This window comes from Brachyhypopomus gauderio, chromosome 4, assembly GCF_052324685.1.
Source record: "Brachyhypopomus gauderio isolate BG-103 chromosome 4, BGAUD_0.2, whole genome shotgun sequence".
In the NCBI taxonomy this organism is placed as follows: domain Eukaryota; kingdom Metazoa; phylum Chordata; class Actinopteri; order Gymnotiformes; family Hypopomidae; genus Brachyhypopomus; species Brachyhypopomus gauderio.
Genome location: NC_135214.1, coordinates 11,320,634 through 11,346,547, shown reverse-complemented (window position 1 = coordinate 11,346,547; position 25,914 = coordinate 11,320,634). Strand labels below are relative to the sequence as shown.

At 46.6% G+C, this 25,914-nt stretch overlaps 2 protein-coding genes across 4 annotated transcripts in view; one reads left to right on the top strand and one right to left on the bottom strand.

The window, feature by feature from the left end:
* Window positions 1-13,032, top strand: part of cerkl (CERK like autophagy regulator) — a 52,794-nt gene extending 39,762 nt beyond the window's left edge. Inside the window, exons 6-13 of one of the 3 annotated variants that reach the window (XM_077002173.1) lie at window positions 593-667; window positions 4,714-4,903; window positions 5,535-5,594; window positions 7,549-7,580; window positions 8,853-8,961; window positions 10,881-10,942; window positions 11,982-12,175; window positions 12,599-13,032. In XM_077002173.1, coding sequence (XP_076858288.1) covers window positions 593-667; window positions 4,714-4,903; window positions 5,535-5,594; window positions 7,549-7,580; window positions 8,853-8,961; window positions 10,881-10,942; window positions 11,982-12,175 — 722 coding nt within the window. In that variant the 3' untranslated portion in view covers window positions 12,599-13,032. Of the gene's footprint in view, window positions 1-592; window positions 668-4,713; window positions 4,904-5,534; window positions 5,595-7,548; window positions 7,581-8,852; window positions 8,962-9,383; window positions 10,943-11,981; window positions 12,176-12,598 lie in introns of those variants that run through there. The other 2 variants (XM_077002172.1, XR_013130382.1) reach the window with 2 other exon arrangements.
* itga4 (integrin alpha 4) overlaps window positions 12,824-25,914 on the bottom strand; it is a 27,800-nt gene continuing 14,709 nt past the window's right edge. Inside the window, exons 16-28 of the mRNA XM_077002171.1 lie at window positions 22,893-23,045; window positions 21,823-21,899; window positions 20,470-20,620; window positions 20,130-20,228; window positions 19,970-20,046; window positions 18,773-18,862; window positions 18,370-18,457; window positions 18,127-18,234; window positions 17,600-17,725; window positions 17,378-17,503; window positions 15,476-15,574; window positions 14,910-15,029; window positions 12,824-14,688 (exon numbers count right to left, since the gene is read on the bottom strand). Coding sequence (XP_076858286.1) covers window positions 14,596-14,688; window positions 14,910-15,029; window positions 15,476-15,574; window positions 17,378-17,503; window positions 17,600-17,725; window positions 18,127-18,234; window positions 18,370-18,457; window positions 18,773-18,862; window positions 19,970-20,046; window positions 20,130-20,228; window positions 20,470-20,620; window positions 21,823-21,899; window positions 22,893-23,045 — 1,407 coding nt within the window. The 3' untranslated portion in view covers window positions 12,824-14,595. The remainder of the gene's footprint in view (window positions 14,689-14,909; window positions 15,030-15,475; window positions 15,575-17,377; window positions 17,504-17,599; window positions 17,726-18,126; window positions 18,235-18,369; window positions 18,458-18,772; window positions 18,863-19,969; window positions 20,047-20,129; window positions 20,229-20,469; window positions 20,621-21,822; window positions 21,900-22,892; window positions 23,046-25,914) is intronic.

The following is a 25,914-nucleotide window of genomic DNA, read 5'->3' as shown; positions in this document are numbered from 1 at the left end:
GTGTGTGTGTGTGTGTGTGTGTGTGTGTGTGTGTGTGTGCGCGTGCGTGCGTGCGTGTGTGTGTGTGTAGATCCCGGTGTCTTGGTCAGAAGTGAGTGGTTCGATGTGTGAAGCTCAGACCCTGCTGGCCTCTTCAGATATTTGTTTTCATTCCTCGTTAATCTGGACAAACATGCACCCCAGATAGTCTGGTCACCTGATATGGGTGTAGAGGTCCTCTCTCAGTGACCAAACACACACGCACATACACACACACACACACACACCTGTTCCTGTGCCCCCTGATTTATAGCCATGATCTACTAATCATTAACCCTTCTTCTTGAGACGGTTCATTAAGAAAAAATGAAATCTGAGGTAAAGTTTGAGGAAAACACGTTTTGTGTCACTGAGATGGTTCACAGAGGTGTGTAACAGAAGAATTTAATTAATATGCATTATTTAAATGAATATTTACAGTTGAACACTGCAGGACTACAGAAGTTCCACCATCGTGTGGGCAGGTGGTTCTCACAGGGTTTTGGTTGGAGTGTGAGCTCTAGTCTATGGATGTCCTCATATGTGGATTTATAGCGCAGGGTTGTGTCTGCAGGTTCTACAGACGTTGTGGCCTGCTCCGCCCATGGTGTCAGACATCCTGTGACTGCAGCTATGCACATCATCATGGGTAGGTGTCTCTCTCACACTCTCCCTGCGGTGTGTGTGTGTGTGTATATGTGTGTGTGTCTCACCCTTAGTCCCAGAGGTGGGACCAAGTCAGTGTTTTGCAAGTCTCAAGTAAGTCCAAGTCTTTATACCTCAAGTCCCGAGTCAAGTCTCAAGCAAAGACACTCAAGTCAAGTCAAGTCTCGAGTCAAGACAGGCAACAGTCAAGTCAAGTCCCAAGTCTGAAACTTGGAATTTCAAGTCCTTTCGAGTCTTTTTTTTTTTACCAATGTTGCAGGTATATTTTAAATGTAAATAATAGACATGTGTTCTTTTTTAAATCTGTATTCTCCTCAAATCTTGATAAAACATGTGCAACTGAAAACACGAAGTATAAAAAAAAATTAAAATTACACCTCTTTATTGCACAGTTCAATTTGTTAAACTTAGCTGCAAAAATATTCATACTTTAAACTACAATTTTCCAGAAATAAATATTCTGTAAAAAGTCATAAGTAGAACTCCATGTTCAAATAAAAAGTGCTGATATTTTCACAGTACAATACAAAGAACCATAACAGCATTTTCCCTCTCTTCTCTTATCTGGTTTCCTGGAGAACATGTGTGACTGACACAAGACAAACAAATATAAGAACTGAACAATTAACAGGAATCTGCAACTTTAGACATTTCAGTAAACTATTCTGCATTGCATTTGCTGGCCAAAAGTCTGTATGTCATTTGTGCACGATGAATGATGTCCCCATAGCTGAAAACTCGCTCCACTTTTTTCAATATATTTTTTTCTCGACGTAGATGTCTTCAAATACACAATCCATGCTGAGATAGAACTGGATATTATGATGGTGACAGAGAGAGGCTCTCTTCCCCGAGTTCAGATACAGAACCCAGGGTTGCCAACTCTCACGCATTGAGCGTGAGACACACGCATTTGACCGTCTTCACACGCTCTCACACCACACATCCGATTTCTCATGCCGGAAAAAAATCTAGTTTATTTACCTCTGATCCACATCTATGATTCAATGAGTTACTAGTTCGCTCTGGCACCAACCACTGGCGATCGATCGATCGCGATATAATACTTAATTTGTGTCCATTTTACACCCCGCCCGGTAAAAATTTACGTTCGCCAACCCCCCATTTGATTGGTTGTGCTGCAGCTCATGCACACACACGCGTACAGAGTGTGGAAAAGCAGAGGACTGGTTTGCGTCAGAAGGACGGAAATGAAATTAATGGGGCGCACTTTATAAATATTAATATGCGTTTTAAAATTTAGATTTGGGGTAAAAAAAAATCAAGTCTTTGCAAGTAAACAGGTTCAAGTCCAATTCAAGTCCCAAGTTATTGGTGTAAAAGTCCAAGTCAAGTCTAAGTCTCTGAATATTTTTTCAAGTCAAGTCAAAAGTCTTAATATTAATGACTCGAGTCTGACTCGAGTCCAAGTCATGTGACTCGAGTCCCCACCTCTGCTTAGTCCTGCATGTGTGTGAGATTAAAGACACATCCAGGCCCATAGGAGCTGGGGAGGGGAATTTAATGGAGCAAAAATATACACTATATTAATATGTAAATGGGATTCCTATTTACTTTTCAAATCCACTGAGTTGTGTGTGTACAGGGGCCATGTTCCCACTGTTAATCGTAGGTGCTCTCTGTTTCTTGCTTTCTCTCCCTTTCTCTCTCTTTCTTTCTCTCTCTCTCTCTCTCTCTCTTTCTCTGTCTCATTTTTATTGTAGCAGCAGATCGCAGTCTCCATGATCTGCTGTGTAATTAGAGTTAGAAGACTGGTGTTTGGGGAGTGGGGGTATCGCCCCAGTGTGAGATCTGTCTCTTCAGTACCAGAGATGCTGTTTAACAGGTCCTACCTAACAAGAGTTGATCCCGAGAGGGAGACAGAGTGTGTGTGTGTGTGTGTGTGTGTGTGTGTGTGTGTGTGTGTGTGTGTGTGTGTGTGTGTGTGTGTGTGTGTGTGTGTGTATGTGTGTGTGTGTGTGTGTGTGTGTGTAAGGTGGGGGGTTGACTTGTCGTCAGTCAGGCACTTCTGTTCTTGGTGTGCAGTCCTGGTGTCTTTTTTCTATGTGGCTGTGTGTTGTACGGCTTTTTGGCCAGGCCATGTTTTTGGCTAAAGGCCTGTGTCTTCTTTTTGGACAGCAGGCATGTGTGTGTGTGTGTGTGTGTGTGTGTGTGTGTGTGTGTGTGTGTCTGTCTGTCAGGTGTTTTTTTGTGAAGTTAGCGCTGATGTGTCTGGTCCATTGTGTTGCCTTTGCAATCTCTCCTGGGCTTAGCATGACAGACAAGCGGATTTGGCTTGTGTCGGGGGATTACACATACACACACACACACACACACACACACACACACACACACACACACACACATACACACACAGCTAGGCTTGCATCCCGGAAAAAAGGATGATCTTGGAACTGTGGCTTCACAGTAGAATTACTGTCCAAAATAAATGCTCAAAACAACGTAGTAACCTAATGACCTGAATGAATAAACTGTATTTTATATGCTGTTTTGGTCCTGTCATGATGTGTTGTATTTGTTGGTGTTTGGAAGGCTTGAAGAAAACAACAACTTGGTGCTGAGTGGTGAGAGTGGAATTGTAGTTCACAACCAACCAAGTGTCATATTGGTTGAAGCAGTGAATGTGTGTGTGTACATGTGGTAAAAGTTCTTCTCCTGACTCCAGACGTTTTGTGTAGTGTCAAATCAGCGGGTGGCTTTCGAGGCTTCTGTCCCTCTCAGACGCTTGGCTGGAGCTGTGAGCGATTAACCTGGGACAGCCCTGTGTTCACTGGAGGACATACCCCATCATTAACTCTTCAGGCTGGAGATCTGCTCCATATGGTGGTGTTACTCATCGCCACTGACCTCGGGGAGGTGGGGGGCTAGGAGTGGGTACTGGGTGTTCTTGTGTCGATGCTAATTGAGATTGGCACCCTCTGTGTGTTATGGTGAGGAGCGTCTTGGTCGTGTGCTGGGTACTTTGGACATTTAGTCCAGAACTGGGAACAGTCAGCAGGTGTGGTTGTATCTACACACCAGACACGGTGTATCTACACACCCTTCGACAGTCTGGTGTGGAACCCGCAAAAGACCCGCAAAAGAGTGTGTGAGTGTCTTTTTACTGTAAAGGGGAAAAAAGAAGCTATACAAAAACATGGGCAGCATGTAGAGCACCTGACACAAACTAAGGCGTGATTCCTGTTTACGGGGGCCAATAGAGGGCTTGTTCATTTCTAATTAAGCAATATTTACGCATGTGAATAAGGCCAACTGGCGGGATTTTGAATGAGCTGATGAATAATTCATGAGCAGGGAGGGGGAACTGTATGGAGGGGGCTGGCCCAAGAAAAAGGGTCAGGGATGGCAATAGCTGAGAGGATTTCACAAGGGTGCAGCCAATGGCCCACAAGATCTATCACACACACACACACACACACACACACACACACACACACACACACACACACACACACACACACAAATCATACCAAACTATCCAGCCAACAGTAGCCATGTTATAAACTGAACATGAGTGGCGGATTCATTTAGCAGACGTCCTTGTACAGAGAGACTTACAGGAAAGCTTAGTCGTCTCCATGGAGATCATCCTCATGCCAGTATAGGCCTCAGCCTCAGGACACCACCTAGAGGACCAGGACCAGGACCAGGACCAGGCCTTGATTCTGCAGCGAAGTGAAGGAATGTGGGTTTTTGAAGTATCATGCCAGGGTTTTGGGTCCCCAGGTGCTTCTTGTAGAGGTTTTTGATGTCTCCGTTTGAAGACACGCTGACGTACAGACAGGTCGTGGGTTGATTCCTCTGTCAGCATGTTTGTACAGTAAAGAGGAAACGGGTTCACACAATGTCTGTGTCTGTGTGCACATGTGCTCCGTTTGTGCAGCTTGTGTTGTTTGATTTGTGTGTGTGTGTGTGTGTGTGTGTGTGTGTATGCGTGTGTGTGCGTGTGCATGCGTGTGTATGCGTGTGTGTGCATGTGTGTGCATGTGTGTGTGCGTGTGTGTACAGGGTACAGGCGGTCAGTACCCATGTGCAGTATCAGTTCTGTGGGTTCTGTGGGCGTCAGGCTGCTGCGCTTCTCTTTCTCCGCCATGTTTGGGTTTGGCGGACACACACAGGCGCTGGCGGACACACACCGCTGGATCCCACCAAGCCAGCGCCAGGACTTCGCCCTCATTAAAACACTGGCCAACCTCAAGTAAGCATGAACATGGCCGTCTCTTTCACACACACACACACACACACACACACACACATACACGCACGTGCACACACACACACATATACACACAGGTGTCTCTTTCACACACACACACACACACACACACACACACACACACACACACACACACACACACACACACACACACACACACACACACACACACTTTTTGTCCACATCTTTGCTCTCTGTCCATTTCTTTGTAGCCATTTTTTCCTTCTAGCTTCTTCACCATCTCTCTTCCCCCTCTCTCTCTATCCCTACCTCTCTTTTCCTACCTCTCTCTCTCTCCCTCTCTCTCTCCCTACCCCCCTCTCTCTGGGGATCATTGTGTGTCTGCTGTGAGAAGATCTGGGGACAGTGTGTCCTGTTCTCAGTCAAAGCTGCAGTCAGTGTTGAGTGGGTCGTGCCACACAGAGAAATCCACCTCTCTTCTTATCTAAAACATTTGTTCTCTCTCTCCACCTCCTTTTCCTGCCACCATGTCTCTGGCTTCTACCTTTCCCACCCTCTCTCTCCATCTCTCACTCCCACTCTCTCTCCCCTCCCCCTTCTTCCCATCTCTCTCTCCCTCTCCCTCCTTCTGATGATGATGGTGACTATGAAGACCTGAAGACTGTGAGTTCTCCTTTATAACCTGCAGCGGTGGAGCGTCGGGTCAGAGCGAGTGAGTTACACCTCCTCCCACCTCCCCACCTGCTCTCCTTCTCCCACTCTGCACCATAATTATGTGAATGTGATTTTAAACAAACCTCCCCCTGTTTAATTGCCATTGGGCTGGTTCAGAGTGCTGGAAGCGTTGAAGGTCACCCAGCTGAAGAGAGTAGGCACGACTGCCTCACACACACACAAGCAAGGAAAGCTCGGCTGGATCCAAACTGTTATTACACAGATATACACTGGTGTACATTATTATACAGATATACAGTTGTGATCAAATTTATTCAACCCCCACTGAAATAAAGTGTTTTGGCCAGTTTGACATTGATTTTGATCATTTCAGTCATCTTATTTACAATTATATCAAAGAGGCACTTATAAATTAGACAAACATAACATAATATTTATGATGGAATAACCACAAATGTCTTTACTGTGCTCACATCATTATCAGTTTTATTCAACCCCCTAGTGACATTATTTTTTAGTACTTAGTACAACATCCTTTTCCAGTTATGACAGCTTTCAAGCGTGAAGCATAGCTTGACACAAGTGTCTTGCAGCGACCTATGGGTATCTTAGCCCATTCTTCATGGGCAAAAGCCTCCAGTTCAGTCACATTCTTAGGCTTGCGCACTGCAACTGCCTTCTTTAGGTCCCACCAGAGGTTCTCAATTGGATTTAAGTCTGGTGATTGCGATGGCCACTCTAGAATGTTCCAGCCTTTCATGTTCAACCATGCTCTAGTGGACTTGGATGTGTGCTTCGGTTCATTGTCCTGTTGGAAGGTCCAACGTCTCCCAAGCCGCAGGTTTGTGACTGACTCCATCACATTTTCCTCCAAGATCTCCTGGTACTGAAGGGAATTCATGGTACCCTGCACACGTTGAAGCTTTCCTGTACCATTAGAAGCAAAACAGCCCCAAAGCATAATTGACCCCCCGCCATGCTTCACAGTAGGCAAGGTGTTCTTTTGTTCATAAGCCTGGTTCTTCCTTCTCCAAACATAGCGCTGGTCCATTGTCCCAAACAGTTCTAATTTAGTTTCATCTGACCACAGTACACTGTTCCAAAACCTTTGTGGCTTGTCCACATGACTTTTGGCATACTGCAGTCGACTTTTCTTGTTCTTTGGAGTCAGCAAGGGGGTGCGTCTGGGCGTTCTGGCATGGAGGTCTTCGTTATGCAGTGCGCGCCTTATTGTCTGAGCTGAAACTTCAGTGCCCACATCTGACAGGTCTTTTTTCAGTTCCTTAGCAGTCTCGCGGGGATTTTTCTCCACATTACGCTTCAGGTAGCGCACAGCAGTCGCGGTCAGGATCTTCTTTCTGCCACGACCAGGTAACGTTTCCACTGTGCCCTTTAACTTGAACTTGCGAATGATACTTCCGATAGTGTCTCTTGGAATATTTAACAACTTCGCAATCTTTTTATATCCATTGCCATTCTTGTGAAGAGCAATAACCTCTTCTCTTGTCTTCTGGGACCATTCTCTTGCCTTCACCATGCTTGGAAACACACCAGTAGATGTCTAGAAGGAGCTGAGTATCACAGTCCTTTTAAATCTGCCTAATTGGTGCTTATCATGTTTGATTGCTGCTCGTTGACATCCACAGATGTTTTCAATACCTGATGGAAAACACTGGAATGAACCTCTGTTCTTAGGAGTGGTAGTCGTAAAGGGGTTGAATAATTGTGTCAATGAAGAAATCACAAAAAGGCCATTTAATACTTTATGACAAAAAAAATTGATGCTATCTTAGTTGCATTTAGTTCTTTAACAAGTCTTTGTAAGATTTCATTATGAACACAATTACAAATGTGCACTGAATTCCATAAAACCCTTCGCAGCATTGGGGGTTGAATAAATTTGATCACAACTGTACATTATGATGTATATTGTTCTATAGAGGTATATGTGATTATTGTGTACTCAGCCCCAGTGCTCTGTGTTTGAACAGAGCTGAGGAGGAGATCCATCTGGAGGAGTGTGGTGAGTGCAGCCCAGTCAGCTCAGTACAGTCCTGCTGTGGGGTAGTACTAATGAGGGGTAGTATTAGTGTAGGGGTGTGGGGTAGTATTAGTGGGGCAGTCATGGCCTGGCGGTTAGGGAACTGGACTTGTGACCGGAGGGTCGTGGGTTCGATTCCCAGACAGGCCATGACTGAGGTGTCCTTGAGCAAGGCACCTAACCCCAACTGCTCCCCGGGCGCCGGGCTAGGGCTGCCCACCGCTCTGGGCACGTGTGATCCACAGCCCCCTAGTAATCACTAGTGTGTGTGTGTGTTCTGACTGCACAGATGGGTTAAAAGCGGAGGACAAATTTCGATTGGGGTGTAAAAATCACAATTGACAAAATATGGCACATTTCATTTTTTTCATTTCATTTCATTTTTCATTTCATTTCATTTCATTTCATTTTTTAGTGAGGTGTTTGGGGTAGTATTAGTGAAGGGGTGTGGGGTAGTACTAATGAGGTGTGTGGGGTAGTATTAGTGAGGAGTGTGGGGTAGTATTAGTGAAGGGGTGTGGGGTAGTATTAGTGAAGGGGTGTGGGGTAGTACTAGTGAGTCGTGTGGGGTATTATTAGTGAGGGGTGTGGGGTATTATTACTGAGGATTGTGGGGTAGTATTAGTGAAGGGGTGTGGGGTAGTATTAGTGAAGGGTGTGGGGTAGTACTAGTGAAGGGGTGTGGGGTAGTATTAGTGAAGGGGTGTGGGGTATTATTAGTGAGGGGTGTAGGGTATTATTACTGAGGGTTGTAGGGTAGTATTAGTGAAGGTGTGTGGGGTAGTATTAGTGAGGTGTGTGGGGTAGTATTAGTGAGGGGTGTGGGGTATTATTACTGAGGGTTGTGGGGTAGTATTAGTGAAGGGGTGTGGGGTAGTACTAGTGAGGTGTGTGGGGTAGTATTAGTGAGGGGTGTGGGGTAGTATTAGTGAGTTGTGTGGGGTAGTATTAGTGAGGGGTGTGGGGTAGTATTAGTGAAGGGGTGTGGGGTAGTACTAGTGAGGTGTGTGGGGTATTATTAGTGAAGGTGTGTGGGGTAGTATTAGTGAGGTGTGTGGGGTAGTATTAGTGAAGGGGTGTGGGGTAGTACTAGTGAGGTGTGTGGGGTAGTACTAGTAAGGAATGTGGGGTAGTATTAGTGAAGGGGTGTGGGGTAGTATTAGTCAAGGGCAGTATTTGTCAGTACTGTTGAGTGATGGCTTCCCTTTCTGTCTGTATAACTGTGACTTTATCTCTCTCTCGCTCTCTCTCCAGGAGAGGAGACTCTGTGGCAGACCCGTAGGGGTCTATACCTCAACATCAGCATCATGTCTATCCCATGCCTGTGCTCAGTGGCCCCGAGAGGCCTGGCTCCTTTCACCAGGTCAGAGCTCTCGAAAACAGACTGGACTCACCACTACACTCTCCACTCACACCATACTCACCACTACGCTCCCTATGCTCCCTACACCAAACTCACCATTACACACCATGCACACGATACTCACCACTATGCCCCCCTACACACTATACTCACAACTGCCTATGCAGCTGACAGTTTGGTTCAGAACATTTTACATTAGCCAGATAGGATAGCTTCTCTGGAGCTGCTATTAGTTTAATGATTACAAGAGAATAATCATTACATCTTAAGATATAAAGCTCACAGAAAGCACTGCAGTGAGTTTTATTGTCCATATAAACCTTATAAAACCTCGACATAATCATCTAGTCTGAGGAGCAGAGTTGGAGTCTGTAGCTCTTCATACCCCACAAGTGCAGTAATCACCATCCTGTAGTCTACAGGAGCACAAGTGCAGTGATCACCATCCTGTAGTCTACAGGAGCACAAGTGCAGTATCACCATCCTGTAGCCTACAGGAGCACAAGTGCAGTGATCACCATCCTGTAGCCTACAGGAGCACAAGTGCAGTGATCACCATCCTGTAGCCTACAGGAGCACAAGTGCAGTGATCACCATCCTGTAGCCTACAGGAGCACAAGTGCAGTGATCACCATCCTGTAGTCTACAGGAGCACAAGTGCAGTGATCACCATCCTGTAGTCTACAGGAGCACAAGTGCAGTGATCACCATCCTGTAGCCTACAGGAGCACAAGTGCAGTGATCACCATCCTGTAGTCTACAGGAGCACAAGTGCAGTGATCACCATCCTGTAGCCTACAGGAGCACAAGTGCAGTGATCACCATCCTGTAGCCTACAGGAGCACAAGTGCAGTGATCACCATCCTGGGTGTTAACCAGTCCTGAAAGTCAGAGCAGTGACACTTGTACATGTAAAACCTCTAGCACATCTGTGTCTGATGATTCACTCACACCCCACCAAACCCACTATCATCTCAGGGTGTGTGCTGTGGTAACAGTGGTCTATTACTCAAACAATGCCATGTACACGTGGTTCTGAGGTCAGAAGATCAGTAATCAGTGTGTGTGTGTGTGTGTGTGTGTTATTGTGTGTGTGAGATATTGTGCTCTGGAGAAGCGTATGTAAGACGCAGTCTGATAAAGCAGACAGAGCAGTCTGATAAAGCAGAGAGAGCAGTCTGATAAAGCAGCCGGTGCAGATGAGTACAGGAGTGTCTGATCAAGTGGGTGGTGAGCGGATGCATCAGTGTGTAAACGTAGAGTGTGCTGCACATTACAGGTGATGATGGAAAGAGCCAACATCAACAACAACTACAATAATAATAATAATACCAACAATAACAAACATTTCACAACAATAACCGAGTGGAACAAGTGTTACATACTGCAGTTATTTAAGCAGTATTTTAAGTATTTAAACAGTGCAGTGGTCTGTGTGATGTACAGCTGTGACGGACCTCTGTGACATGGGCAGTGGGTCTGAAATAGTGGGCTAGCCAGCCCTGGCTCCCAGACGGCCCCTAGATGGCCCCTAGACGGCCCTGGTGCTGTGCTGGGGGCGGAGTTTGGGTGAAGCCAGGTAATGATCCAAACTGGACCTGGTTGCTGGATCAGACGGCTCAAGTCAAAGTCACCTAAGTAGGATAATCACGCCATAACAGGTCTGATTAAACTGAACAGATGTCCCCCTACAGCCCTGTTACCCCCCCCCCCCCCCACCACCACTATACCTCCCAGCACTGATCAGTTTGCCTACCTACAAGAGATAGTAATGTATACTATAGGAGGCAGTAGTCTAGAAGACGTGTGTGTGTATGTGTGTGTGTGTGCTCGCGTATGTGCGTCTGTGCTGTGTGAGTGTGTAAAGATCTGTCTATCACTCAGACTGAACAACAACAGCATGGCTCTCATTGCCACAGCAAACACATCCAGGTCAGAGTTCATCAAGCACCTGAAAAGATACAACAGCACCAGTCATCAGGTAAGGTCATTTGAAACACAGCAGCAAACTCAGAAAAGTGGTACAGTCGTTTGGTTTATTCCATGTCGCCCCAATGATCAGGAAATCCCAGATGCTAATGGAGTTAGCAGCCTTCCGAGCCTAAGCGAATTAGCATACTGTCAAGTCAAATTAGTCATTGATTGTGAGATTCCCATAAAACACTTCTGAGGCTAATAGTGATTAGCTTGTGTCACATCCTCACATCACCTCCCCGTCTATCCCTCGTGCAGACTGGTAACCTACATTCTATAAATACACAGCTTAAAAGGAGCAGAAGGGTTGAGGTTCTCTCTCCATTGACTGCAGTGTGTGTGTGTGTGTGTGGTGATGTAAGTGATCTCACTGTTGTCCTTATGGCTCTGCATAGAGAAAGACAAGACAAAGAACTGCTTAGACCCCCCCCCCCCATAACACACACACACATACACACACACACACACACACACACACACACACACACTTATTCCAGTCCAAGATTTGCTTCAAAATTTATGTTGGACTAATGCCTGCATCATGGCAGTGAAGAGGACTACTTTATATTATCCAATTAAATTTGGAAAGGAAAAATGATTCTTATTATACCACACAACAAACCAATGATAATAAAGCTCTCTTGAGTGGGCCATTACAGTGTTATGGGCTGAACACTGAATGTGGGTTGCCATGCTGGGCTCTGGGCCCAGTGTGGGTCTGGCTGGAGGGCCCCGTTCACTGGCTACAGTTGTAGGAGGCCCCTTATCCTGCTGTTTTTCACTGCCCCCTTGTGGACGTTAGATATGCCGCCTCTGTTTAAAGCCACAATAGAGCATCTCACACAAAGCAAGAAACAGGCCTGTTTCCATATATACAATATAGATGTTAGGGATTAACTGATTAGTTCAAGATGTAGAGGTCTTAAAAAAGAAATTTCAAAACATGCTTATACTTTAGAAACCTTGTGCAATTTTTAATACCATTCCCTGTCTGTTCATCTATCTATCTAGATAATATAGTGAGATAATGTTATGTTGCGGTGTAGTTCAATTCGCCGTTTGTGGAGACCCATGTGGTGCGTGCTCTGCGGTTACGGCCGTGCTCTCCGAGGAGCCGGGCTGGCCACGCCTCACAACACGAGGGCGGAGAGTCCAGACGTGGCTCCATGACCCGCGAGGGAACCCACCCCTGGAACCTGGACGGGGAGCTACTGGAGGTGTCAGGGGAGGTGCTCATTAGGTACCATGTTCACACACACACACACACACACACACACACACACACACACACACACACACACACACACACACACACACACACACACACACACACACACACACAAATACACCCACATCAAAATACTGACCCATGCTCCAACACACACAACTTCACATACACACACTTTTAAATGCTTTTAGACATTTTCAAGTCTGCCGTGACAAGGATTTAATTATGATGTAATACTGGTAATAAACCTTTGAGATTCAGAAAAGGTGGCCGCTGTTGGAAGGCTAATCCAAGACTGAACAAGCTGGCTGAGGGAAAGGCTGTGTGTGTGTGTGTGTGTGTGTGTGTGTGTGCGTGTGTGTGTGTGTGTGTATGTGTGCGTGTGTGTGTGTGTGTGTGTGTAACTGGGCTGACTGCACTGTGGTTATTCTGCAGAGTTCATCCCCAGATACTCACGCTGTTTGGAGCTGATTTGGAAGAATCTGAGGAACCACTGATCACATGCAGCTGTATATAAACACACACACACACACACACACACTCTCACTCACACACACTCATGCAATACATTACAGTACATACCCACACAAAGATAAAATATACTGTACTATATAGTATCTTTTCACCATTGTTCAGACAAAGAAGACAAAACGAAGAATAAACAATCAAACAGAAAATGTCCATTTATGTCCAAGCAGAAAGGCAGGATATACACCCATGACATCCAGTGCATAGTCACTTCAATTATACCAAAGCACAAGTTGAGACAAACACTGTCAAAGTCTTTAAAAAAATTTCTTTAAGGGATAAAAACAGTAAAATCCTTAATTTATTAAAATAGTGATTTGAATAAAACAGTGGAATGTGCATTTAACGTGTCCGTCCCTGAACTGCAACATGGGCTTCTTTAATATAAATACATTATTTAATATAAATACACTCATCACTTTGATTCAAGTACATGCTTTAATCACTGTGGAAGTTCCCTGATGGGGCCCTGGGCCTGGCGGGCAGTGTGCACAGGGCCCCGGGCCCTCTCTGTGCCTGACAGGCAGTGTGCACAGGGCCCGAGGCCCCGGGCCCTCTCTGTGCCTGATGGGCAGTGTGCACAGGGCCCCAGGCCCTGGGCCCTCTCTGTGCCTGACAGGCAGTGTGCACAGGGCCCCAGGCCCCGGGCCCTCTCTGCTCGGCCCCTCCAGTGTAGAGAGGGAGATAGAGGTGCTCAGACTGTGCCCTGGTATCTATGTATGTACGACATCTTCAGCTCTGCAACTCCGGCAGTCCAACTCACAGATAAAGTGTGAAAGTGTGACGCAGCAGTGTGTGACATGTTCTCCATTTCACTCTTACACACATACACACACGCGCACACACGCACACACTTTGATGAACTACCTCATGGGGTAAAGAAAAGACTGCAGTGTGACACACAGCAGTATGTGACATTCACCATCTCACTTTCTCTCTCTCTCTCACACACACACACGCACACACACACACACACACTGGTGGCTGGGTGCCAGGCTCATGTCAGTCTTGTCATTTGTCTGTAGCGCAGCAGCTTTCACTCTGTTACCACGGCAGCCAGCCAACACCACGGCAACGGCACACTCCTTCCATCTGGTGTCTCCAACACCGTCTCCTTCCAAACTTCCAACCATTAAATTCAGCAGCAGGAGACAGAGACTGAAGAGACAATCCACAGAGACACAGGGAAGACAGAGAGAGAGAGAGACAGACAGAGAGAGAGAGAGACAGTGATAGAAAGACAGGGAAGACAGACAGAGAGAGAAGAGATAGAGGGACAGAGAGATGGAAAAGAGGGACAGAGAGAGACAGGGAGGGACAGAGAGAGAGAGAGAGAGACAGACAGAGATAGAAAGACAGGGAAGACAGACAGAGAGAGAAGAGAGATAGAGGGACAGAGAGATGGAAAAGAGGGACAGAGAGAGACAGGGAGGGACAGAGAGAGAGACAGGGAGGGATCAGGGGGCTTCCGTTGACCCTGCGGTGCGACAGCTTGGTGATGGAGAGACGTGAAGGCATGCTGGAGGCAGGGTGTGTTTGGCGCTGCGCACGACGGTGTCGCCACGGCGACCTCCTGTGCTCTCTCACACATCCTCCTCAGCTGGCTCCGGACCTCACGTCAGGACGGCGTCACGTCAGGACACGTGTCCTGCCCTAACGGCCTCTAGTCCACCCACACACACACACACACACACACACACAAGCGCCTTGGCTTTGCTCCTGGAGAAAGAGAAGCAATGTTCCGTCTGCTGCGGTTTCTCTGCACTACGCAGAGCCCGTCTGGACGCGACACATCATGGGTTTGGTTCTGTTCACTCTGTAAAGCCCAGCACAGGTTTGCAGCGTTTGTCCTTAAGTTTCTTCTCTGTCCTCGAGTGTGGAAGCAGCAGAGAGAATGTCCCGGTTTACGACAAGCTGGCGTTCTTAGGGACATAGTCCCAACTGTCCCGTCGCAGCTTGTCTTGGTCTTCTTTTGTCTTCCGTTTGAAGAACCCAGCCTGTGGAGGACAGAAGCACACACACACACACACACACACACACACAGGTGTGCACGTGTACACACACGTGAGCACACGTGTACACACACAATAGGCTTTAGCGTTACTCAGGCCTCCATCATCTGGGACTCAATGATTTTCAAATATAAACATGTAAATAAATGTTGCGTGTAAGGGAGTGGAGTGAGTGTGTGTGTAGAGGTAGAGGCAGCCTGACTCACGTTCCACAGGCACACGACCAGCATGGCCAGGATGAGCAGACCCAGGACCAGACTGACCACTATGATCACCACGCCCACCACAGGCTGGGGCTGCTGGCTGTAGTATGCCTCCAGGGTCACCTGCAGGGGACAGGGGTGAAAGGTCAGCTGCTGTCACCCTCTTACATTTTGATGAGGATGGAATTATAAACCAAGCTGAGTCAGTCAGGACACATTAAACATTTGTTACATTGCAAAAACTTTTGGTGTGTAGTTCACAGATTCCAAAACAAAAACAAACAAACAAAGTACTGGTGTGTATCAAATCACATTCACACCTGCTTTGATTTCTGGGTCACTACAGAAAACTGACTTTGATAAAAGTGCCAAAAAAATCGGTGTACCGAGTGCATTAAATGGGGGACGTGTGTACAGACCCAGGCGTCCCACACGGGCACTAACTGCACTATTTGAGCTCAGAGAGTGTGCATTAGGGGACCGGAGATGCCCTGTGCATGTCTGGGAATGTAGCATGTTCACCCCCACGTTCTCCCCCACCACTGCATTTAGAGGTTCTGCAGGCCTACCCTAGAGATGACATCATCTTTCAGGAGTATGGTGTTGGCGTCCTTCACTGGTGACACCACAGAGATGATGGTGTCCATCTGCATCAGTGCATGCCTGCCCTAGAGACCAGAACCACACTCACGTCAGTCAGGACAACTGGACTAATGTGGGGTGGGTTCAGTACTTAAATTACACCTAACCACATTTGTCTTTTTATGAAAATGACCTGAATTAGCACAATGACACACAATCACACACTCACCTTACACTGTCACAGATACACTACAATTAGTCTAATCTGTTAGGCTAATAGTTAATGTTTTGTGTAACCGGGTGAATAACAAATGAACTTCTATCAATCATTCACAGTTGACTGTGGTCATTAGTCACATTATCACTTGGAGTTATTTATATATCTCACTTAGGCTTATTTGTAATAAACTGATTAAATTATCACTCTCAACACAAGGCTGAAGATAATCGCTTGTATCAAGGATGTAGGACAGATGCAGGAAAACCATATTTTAATAAACACTGATACAAGGAGGACACAGGTCACATAAACCAATACTAAACATTAGGGCAAATACACAGACACTACTACTCAGCAAGGCTAGGGCTAAGGAAACACGAGGAGCTCGAACAGCTAAAGGACTAGACACGGGAGATACACAAACACGAACAGCTAAAGGACTAGACACGGGAGATACATGAACATGAACATGAACAGCTAAAGGACTAGACACGGGAGATACATGAACATGAACAGCTAAAGGACTAGACACGGGAGATACACGAACAGCTAAAGGACTAGACACGGGAGATACATGAACACGAACAGCTAAAGGACTAGACACGGGAGATACATGAACACGAACAGCTAAAGGACTAGACACGGGAGATACACGAACACGAACAGCTAAAGGACTAGACACGGGAGATACACGAACAGCTAAAGGACTAGACACGGGAGATACACGAACAGCTAAAGGACTAGACACGGGAGATACACGAACAGCTAAAGGACTAGACACGGGAGATACATGAACACGAACAGCTAAAGGACTAGACACGGGAGATACATGAACACGAACAGCTAAAGGACTAGACACGGGAGATACATGAACACGAACAGCTAAAGGACTAGACACGGGAGATACATGAACACGAACAGCTAAAGGACTAGACACGGGAGATACATGAACACGAACAGCTAAAGGACTAGACACGGGAGATACATGAACACGAACAGCTAAAGGACTAGACACGGGAGATACACGAACATGAACAGCTAAAGGACTAGACACAAACTAAACGGAAAGGCCAAGGTTATCCAGCAAGAACACAAACAGACAGCAGATTAACAGAACTACTGACACAATGGACCAAATACAAGACACTGGCAAGGAGCTAAACGAGGGACACATGAGACTGATAACAATAGGCGGGGTTACAAATCAGAAGGTGGGCACGGCACATGGGACAGGACAACAGAGACTTGACAGCTAGTGGTGGGGGCGGAGCCAGACATGGCATCATCACAGCATATGGTACACACACACACACACACACACACACACACACACTGCATGGCAGTGCTGAAATACAGGGGTGTTTATGGAGAACAGTAACTACACTGTGCTGAATGGCCAGTGCATGAAGGCACATATTAAAGCATTATGTGTCTTACTACCCTCTTACCCTCTATTATGGGCAAACATTACAACTATGAGAGCTTTGGATCTCCAAGATGAGCTATGACACCCCGTCCTGAACACACACACACAAACACACTATACAGCTCACACCTACACACTGAGCAAACTGACGCTGTTAACGCTTCATGGAGAGTCCAGCAGTGTGTCTGCAGTAATACAGCATGGTTTACACCATGTAGTGCGGTAAGACGGAGAGGTGCTCACAGGATAGATCTGGAGAACCTCAGGGTTCAGCTCCACTTCCAGGTTGATGGTGACGTCCTTGCCAACATCAATGTTGCCAAAACTGCATTCCACAACGGCACAGGCTCCGTCCGCCGGCACGCAGAACTGCGGGGAGAGCGGAGTTGCGTGAGAAACGCCTCCTCACGCCACAGGGCGCAGCTGCGGTTCGAACCTCCCCGCCGGAATGGGCGGAGGCTTTACCATGCGTCTCCTGCTGCTCTTCGACACGAAGAAGACGAGCTCCTGCAGGACCGACGCCTTCTGCACATCACAGTCATCCTTCATCTTCAGGGTGCCGTTCTTCACATGACACTGGCCTAAAGTGGTCTGCACAATGTGACGGTTTAATTTCACACCAAATAAAACACTGCGCTCATGTCACATTTACAAGCCACTAAACAGCAGATGTAGTAGCACTTCACCCTCATGTGCGTCTGGAGTTTTTCTATAAAAATAATTTGTCACATTCATTTTGTTATTTTTACATCACGAAGCAGCTTCACAAGCGAATGGGGTCCAGATTCCTAATCCCAGACCAGAGGACCAGAACTCCAGAGGGGACCCATGTTTTCTCATGGCATTTTTAGTCCAAGTAGCACAAACAGGCAGGCTTGCTCTCTCTTATACCAGCCAGTACAATTTCACCATCTAACACACTGGTCATTGAAAAAACGACAAACATTAAAACTGATGTGTAATAAAAGTGTGATGTTATTTTCCCGTCTCACCTGTAAATCTGAGATTTGGATGAGTCTGTCCGGATACGGCGTGAGAACCTGAGGGATCTCAATTTGTACTTTGGCATCGAGAGCTTTACTGGGGCCAACATTCATCACCTGGAAATCAGCAAACATACCTGAATACATCATATCAGAAGAGCAGAAACTCCTGATAGACACGTGTACCTGATGGACACGTGTGCAACTACACATCCTCCCCCCTCACTTAAAACGTGAACAGACCCCCCTCACCTTAAACGTGTAATTGAACCTGTCAGAGTAGCAGTCCACTGACGTCAGCGTGTGGTCTCCAAATATGAAGGAGTTCGGAGATACAAAACTGCCCATTAAAAATGAGAGAACAAAGAGTATAGAGACTGTGTAAAAGGTTGCTTAACCCTGGATTACCTGTTATTTATGAATATCAAATTCTATCATATTATTATATCAGATTTTATATACCATATTTCATAATATATTTGTAATAAGTTCTCATTACAGTTGTTTTTCCACATTCTGTCCTAAATCTCAGATATCAGTTAGACCCCAATTGTGTTCAGATTCACACTGGTCTCTGATCCTGAAGGAATCAAGTGTGATGTGGGCACACTCACTCTAACCGTGTCACCATGTCCAGGTGTCCTGCATGACTCACCCATGGACACTGAGGTCCACGCCGTATCTCAGAGGCAGTGTGAGGTAGGCCAGGTTATCGTGCAGAAGCTCCTTGTTCTCATAGTTCTCTCTGCAATAAAACACATGAAAATGTGTCTGAAAATGTGCAGACACATGAGAGAAAATATAGAACATATAAATGAAGGACAGTGAAAACGGGAAAAGCTCTTCTGAGACAGCGGTGGATTTCTGAAGCTGACTGACATCCAACACTCCTGCAACACTGTAAAACCCCAACACTGCAACACTCCAATACACCAACGCTCCAACGTTGCAATAGTCCCAACACTGTGTGTCTGTACACTAACTGTACATGCCCTGTCACCATCAAACACATCAACTACATCAATGACACCACCTACTACAAATGAGAGGCAATTAGCAAGACACCCCCTATAAAGGAGTGCAGGTGGTGACCACAGACCTTTTCTCTGTTCTCATCCTTTATGGCTGATGTTTTGGTCGCTTCTGTTTTTGTCAGTTCTCTCACCATAGAGGTAGCATGATGCAGTGTCTACAACCCTCAGAAGTTGCTCAGATAGTGCATCTCATCCAGGATGGCACATCAATGCGAGCTGTGGCAAGAAGGTTTGCTGTTTCTGTCAGCACAGTGTCCAGAGCATGGAGCAGATACCATAGATGCCGTAGGAGGGCAACAACCCAGCAGCAGGACCGATACCTCCTTCTTTGAGCAAGGAGGAACAGGAGGAGCAGTGCCAGAGTCCTCCAGCAGGCCACTAATATCCATGTTTCTGCTCAAACTGTGATGAGGGTGGTATGAGGGCCCAACATCCACAAGTGTGCTTACAGCCCAACACCATGAAGGGCGATTGGCATTTGCCAGAGAGCACCAAGATTGGCAGATTTGCCATTGGCTTCCATACTTCACACTCATACTTCACACTCATACCTCACACTCATACCTCACGTTACAGTCAATCCACAACCCAGAGCAGTAAAAGTCCATCTGGCTCACACCTCTGAGCTGCATTAGCTTACTGGAGATTTGAGTCATCAAGTCTACGTGACGGGTTATGTGTAATGTAGGGGGTGAGGGCGGTACTATCAGGGCAGTCTGCTGTGGTGTTAAAGTTAAAGTACATTTTATGTATAGACTTTGGTGGGTTAAGGTTAGGGGCAGGTTAAAGGTTAACAACAACACAGAGCTTTTTCTTACCTGGAAGCATTAATGCTAATGCTAAGATCTCCAGCACTGCTGTTCTGATTCACATCCAGCAAGAAGCTGATGTTGAGCTGAGAGCAAAAGCAGTCGATTAGTGCCACACAGATCACACACAGACCCAAGACCGTAGCTGCTGGACGGGGCGGGCGCCTACCTTCGACAGAGAAGGGATGTAGAGGTTCCCCACGCTGCAGTCCAGACCCAGAACGGTTTTGTTCTCCTCAGCCACGTCACAGGTCACATACTTCTCCTCCTACGGTCACCAGCATGTGAAAGCAACATCACCACACTGTCTAGAACACACACTAACAGTCTGATAGCTTCAACATTAATCTCAACAAGAGACGCTAAAAACCGCATTAAAATCATGACGTATATATATATAGCATATATATCAGCACAAGGCCTCCAAAAACTGAATAATTTTAGTACAGTACTATCATATGGTGATGTAACCAAAGTATGCCCAGCCCCCTGTATGGTGGAGCACTGACCGCGTCTAGGACCCTGATGAAGTGCAGGTTGCTGGGGAAACGCAGGTGTAGTTTAGGTAGAAATGCGTCATCTCCAGTGTTGGCCAGCGTGGTGTTCAGCATGATGGTCTTCCCGTTCCCCAGGGCAAAGTAGGGAACGTTGTTGTGAGACCTGCGACAAAACACCTTTAATTCAGACGCGTTCACACAGGCTAAAAGATGGAGGATGAACTACGTCGGTGCTGAAGCTCCAGTACTGTTCCCACTGCACAAGCACACGTGATTCACATTAGGAAACCATAAAGGCCTTTACAAGTGGAGCCATGAGTATCAAGAGGAGAAAGGCAAAGGTGTGCACCCCCCTCAAGAGCAGGACTGAGAAACATCACTTCCTCCTTCGGCTGCTTCCTCAGAATAGATGAGTGTAAAGTCATCCTGTGTGCATCACCAGAGTGAAAAAACAGCAGGAACTTTCCGTCTGTCCTGGTGGCTGGTTCTGTACATTCATTTCCATGGTGTTGCTTTTGTGAAGGAGTCTGAAAATGAGCCAGTTTTGTAATGCCTGATGGGACAGAGGGGTGGCCAGGAAGGGGCGGGGCTCCCTCGAGCTCCTGGTGAGGGAGAGGAGGAAGGGGCGGGGCTCCCTCGAGCTCCTGGTGAGGGAGAGGAAGGGGCGGGGCTCCCTCGAGCTCCTGGTGAGGGAGAGGAAGGGGCGGGGCTCCCTTGCTGATGACTGGCTCACTGAGGTCCCCATGGCTTACAGACCCATACAAACATGGCCAAGAACATTCAGACCTGATGTCCCTCAAAAGCAGGCACCAGGTGCACGTTTGGGAGTGTAACAAGTCTCATGGCCACCAACAAAACATGCACACACAAAATAATTCCTGCCTTATGAATAATCAGACCGTGTATTATCATGTATTAAGAAGAGTGAAAGAGGTCCATGAATTAGTTTGCATACAGGCAGAAAAATTATCCAAAACGCTAATTTACACTTACACACATTTACATATATACACACATGCACACACTCACCTCAATTACACACATACACACACATGCGCGCACACACACACACACACACACACACTGAGTCACCCCAATCAAGCACATCTGAGAAAAGCCCTGAATCCAGAGGGCTGATTTCTATTCCAACACTAACCCCAAAAGCAACCCTAACCCAACACTAACCCCAGCCGCAAATTTAATGCTAATCCAACACTAACCCCAGCCCTAAAACCAATACTAACCCCCAAACTAACCCCAAATCTAACCTCAACACTAATCCCAACACTAACCCTAACCATAATCCCAACGCTTACCCTAACAGCAATGTTCACAGCAAAGGCAGCAAGGAAAGAATCAACTTACTGCGGTAGTACCAGATGTGCAGAAATTTGAAGGTTTGTTGAGCAATTTTCCCAGGCGCAATATCTGGCAAACTGTGTCTGTGAGGACAGACATAAACACACACACACACAAAATTCCAGTCAGCAGAAGGAAATATCCCATAGTGGATTGTGGACGGTGAGAGAAAGAGGAAGTGAATAAGACCTACAGGGGTTTCCACTCAAAGTCAAATGCCAAATTCCTGCCTTTTCCTGACTAAAAGCTGAATTTCCAGGACCTATACCGAATGAAAAATCAGATTTAGCTAAATAAGTGTGGAAAAATAAACCAATACAACCACTCATACGCTTTTTTGGCTTTTTTAATGGTCATTAAAATTTTAAGATGACCGAAACAAAAATTATCTTACATTTCATGATATAATCTAAGAGATGATAAAATCCTCTGATTTCCATGTCTGGACTTAAAAAAATCCCATAATATTCCAATAATTCTATAATCTGTGAGAATTATGGGCCAGGTGCAGTGTTTGGAATTGACCATGACTCAGGAAAAAAGAAACACTCTCTGTCTAGAATATTCTGCAGGTTCTTTTGTATCATGTAAGTCATTATTCGTGCTTCTTGACGCGTATGGCAGTGTGTCTCATCGACACGCCCAACAGAACTATCAGTGACTCTGGGGAAAGTTATACAGGATGTGAGGCGATGTTGTTGCTGATAAACAGCAGTGTGTTTAATGCCAGTTTCAGATCCTGCCACTATGCACCTGAACCCTGCTGGTCTGTCTCGTGATATTTCCTACATATTAATTTAGTCAACAAAGTTGTCATTACTTATTTGTTGCGTTGGTAGACTAAAAGAAACACTTGCATGAGAACACGTCTCTGTCCCTACTGCAAATGAACTGTGTGTGAAGCTCGTGTTTAGACCTCAGTGAACCACTTGGGTCACGTTAGGCAGGTCTACAGCTAAAATGAGCAGAAAGAACATGAAGAACTTAATCACAGGGGTTTATGTGGTGGATACTCCTGATGACAGGACCAGGAGACACATGTGTGATGTGTAGTGGAGAGGGGCTGGTGTCCACACCTTGTTGCTGACCAGGTTACTGTAGCCCTCTCTCTGCTGTAGGATGGGTCTGAGGGCGGGGAAAGTCTTGGACACGCCCCTCGCCACTCTGTGCTCGCCCAGCTGATAGGTCACTTCGAAGTGGACAGGCGTGAAGATGTCACGAACATCCCTCTGAAAGGCCAGACAGCATGATAAGAGGAGTGTAGCGAACCCAACACCACAGTTCTATGGATGTTCCGATCTTTCTCTCCGTTGCAATTTCTCTTTCTTTATGTTGCTCGTGTCTTTTGTTCCTCTGTCGTGATGGTGGGGGTTGCTGTGGTGGACATCAGCTGCCTGAGCCCCCACCCCCCCGCAGACCTCGGGCTGGGCTGCAGAGAGCACGTGGGCCCCGAGCTCTGGCTGGACTACCCCCCACCCCTCCCTCCACCCGCCCCAGGAGACAGCACGTGGGCCAAGGTCTCTGGAAGCTGTAGCTGCTCACTGGTGCACACGAGGCCCCGACTGCAGCAGGACACGCCACAGCTGGAACCACAGCCTCAAAGTCAAAGCTGGGACCCTCTGCCCTTTGTGCAGAGACAATGAGGAAATCTGTGCAAGGACAAACACACTCACACACACACACACACACACACACACACACACACACACACACACACACACACACAAAAGCGAGACGGAGGCAGGAGTGGAGTTTTGCTGTGTATGGTGGAGGCCAAATCCATGGTCATGCTCTTTCTTGTTAGACACACCATCGCTACTACTTGCCTTACCGACATTAGATGGCGTGTCCTCTGTTTCTTTGACAACTTTATGAACCTCTTGTAATGCTTCCAGTAATGTGGCACGCACACACACACACACACACACACACACATACAAACACACACACAACCACTTCAAGGTTCCAGTACTGCAATCTTTCTCACTGAAGCATACATTATGAAGCTGATATTTTTCAGATGTTAGAAAACCAAAATCCCTTGAAATGGCCTTGCATGATAATGCAAACTATCCATGACACAGCAGAAAAACAGGAGGGAGCCCGACTCCTTCCGTTTGGCATCTGAACGGTTGCTGACTGCTCATGTTAGAGCTTCAGTACTGTCAGGGCCCAGAGGCCTGAGCGTGCAGAATGGGGGGCGTGTCCAAGGGGGGCGCGCGTGGGCGTTTTTCACACGTTTTGATGTGCAGCCCTGAGACGGCGTGTGAGAAGATCAACTCAGGAAGGTGATGTGCTCGGGAGTCTGAATGCTCATCACACTACACAGGCTTTCACTTCCCGTCTTTACAACTAAACCACATGCCTCACTCTGAAAGTGCTTTTTGCAATTATATATGTGTGTGTGTGTGTGTGTGTGTGTGTGTGTGTGTGTGTGTGTGTGTGTGTGTGTTTGGGCTGATGGGTGGGTCACACTAAGTGTAGACCCATTAACCATGCGTGATAATTAAGCTCCTCCCACTGCTCCTGTATCCCACCTGCCATGACTGTTCATTCATTACACTCTGAAGATGCAGAACTAGCAGAACTGCCCCCGACTCTCCGTGACGGGTACATGGGCTCGTTCTAAACGGCACCTCTAGCACCAGCCACTGGTACCGTGACAGCCACACAGAGAGCACCATTAATTACAGAGTAAAACCCCAACTACAGAAGATTACAGAGACTGAAATGGGAAAAGAATCCAGAGGGGTTTCAGCAAACACCTGGGCTGCTTTCACACACACACACACACACACACACACACACACACACACACACACACACACTCACACTCACACACACACACTCACACACACACACTCACACACACACACTCACACACACACACTCACACACACACACTCACACACACACACACAGTGCTGATGATCTATCATTTCTCCAGTGTCTGACTCACTGGCTGTCTTGTAGGAAAGAGCGTGTTCATTGTTCTGTTTCACTGCAGCAGTTTGAGAAGCTGTGAGAGGTTCCACACGCGGGTCCTCAGAGCCCAAACGCAGCAGACACAGCTGCCTTCACCCCAACACGTCTGACTCAAGCTGATAATGAACCGAGGAGTTGAATCCAAACCTCAGACTGGGTGTTTATGAGGGTGAGGTGTTTGGAACCTGGAGATAGAGCAACGGCACGATCTACAGATGCCGTGGGAGAAGGTCTCAAACAAAGTCAATTTTGTTTAGTCAGCTGCAGAAATACAAAAACATGATGAATTGTACTAAACAATCCTCTTTTTGCATTCTAGAACCAATCAGAACCACTCAGTACCAATCAGAATCTCTCAGAACCAATTAGAACCACTCAAACCCAATCAGAATCTCTCAGAACCAATCTGAACTACTCAAAACCCAGACTCTTTCTCCTCCATTCCGTAGTGATACTGGTCAAGATATCACTGCAGAGATCATGACTGCTGGGTAATGACAGAGTGAATCAATCCCAAAGCCTTAAGAAGCACCACACCACAGAGATTATTATTTATTAAGATTTGGGCTGGACAGGAAGATCCAGAAACGCAGGTCACCCACGCAGGCAAATGAAGCGTCTGAGTGAGTTCTGAGTGACGGCAGGTACTGAACATCTCTGGCAACTTCACACACGCTACATTGAACAGTTGGGGGAGTTTACCAGGTGCAAACCGCAGCACTTTTTAATAGCATGGCACTGTTTTAAAGCAGGATTGTAGAAAGTGTTAACCCCTGGATTACAGCCAAGAAATAACATTAGCTACATACATACAGCTACATTAGGAATCTGTACTGCAATTACCATTACATCCTACGAGGAACTTTCCCACTAAATGCATAGTCTGGAAAACCTTAAACTGTAAAGTTTCTTACACACTACAGCCATGATCTGTGTACGGTACACATGGATGCACACATAAGAACAATCTCTGTAGGTCATTTAAATCAAGCGTACCGATGCGGGAGTTCTAATCTGACATGGTGACCTTCTGACCCATATGCTAGGACCTGGATTCCTGTACCGGGAGACATGTGCAGGAGACGAATGCTCACGCCCTCACGGTGCAGTCTT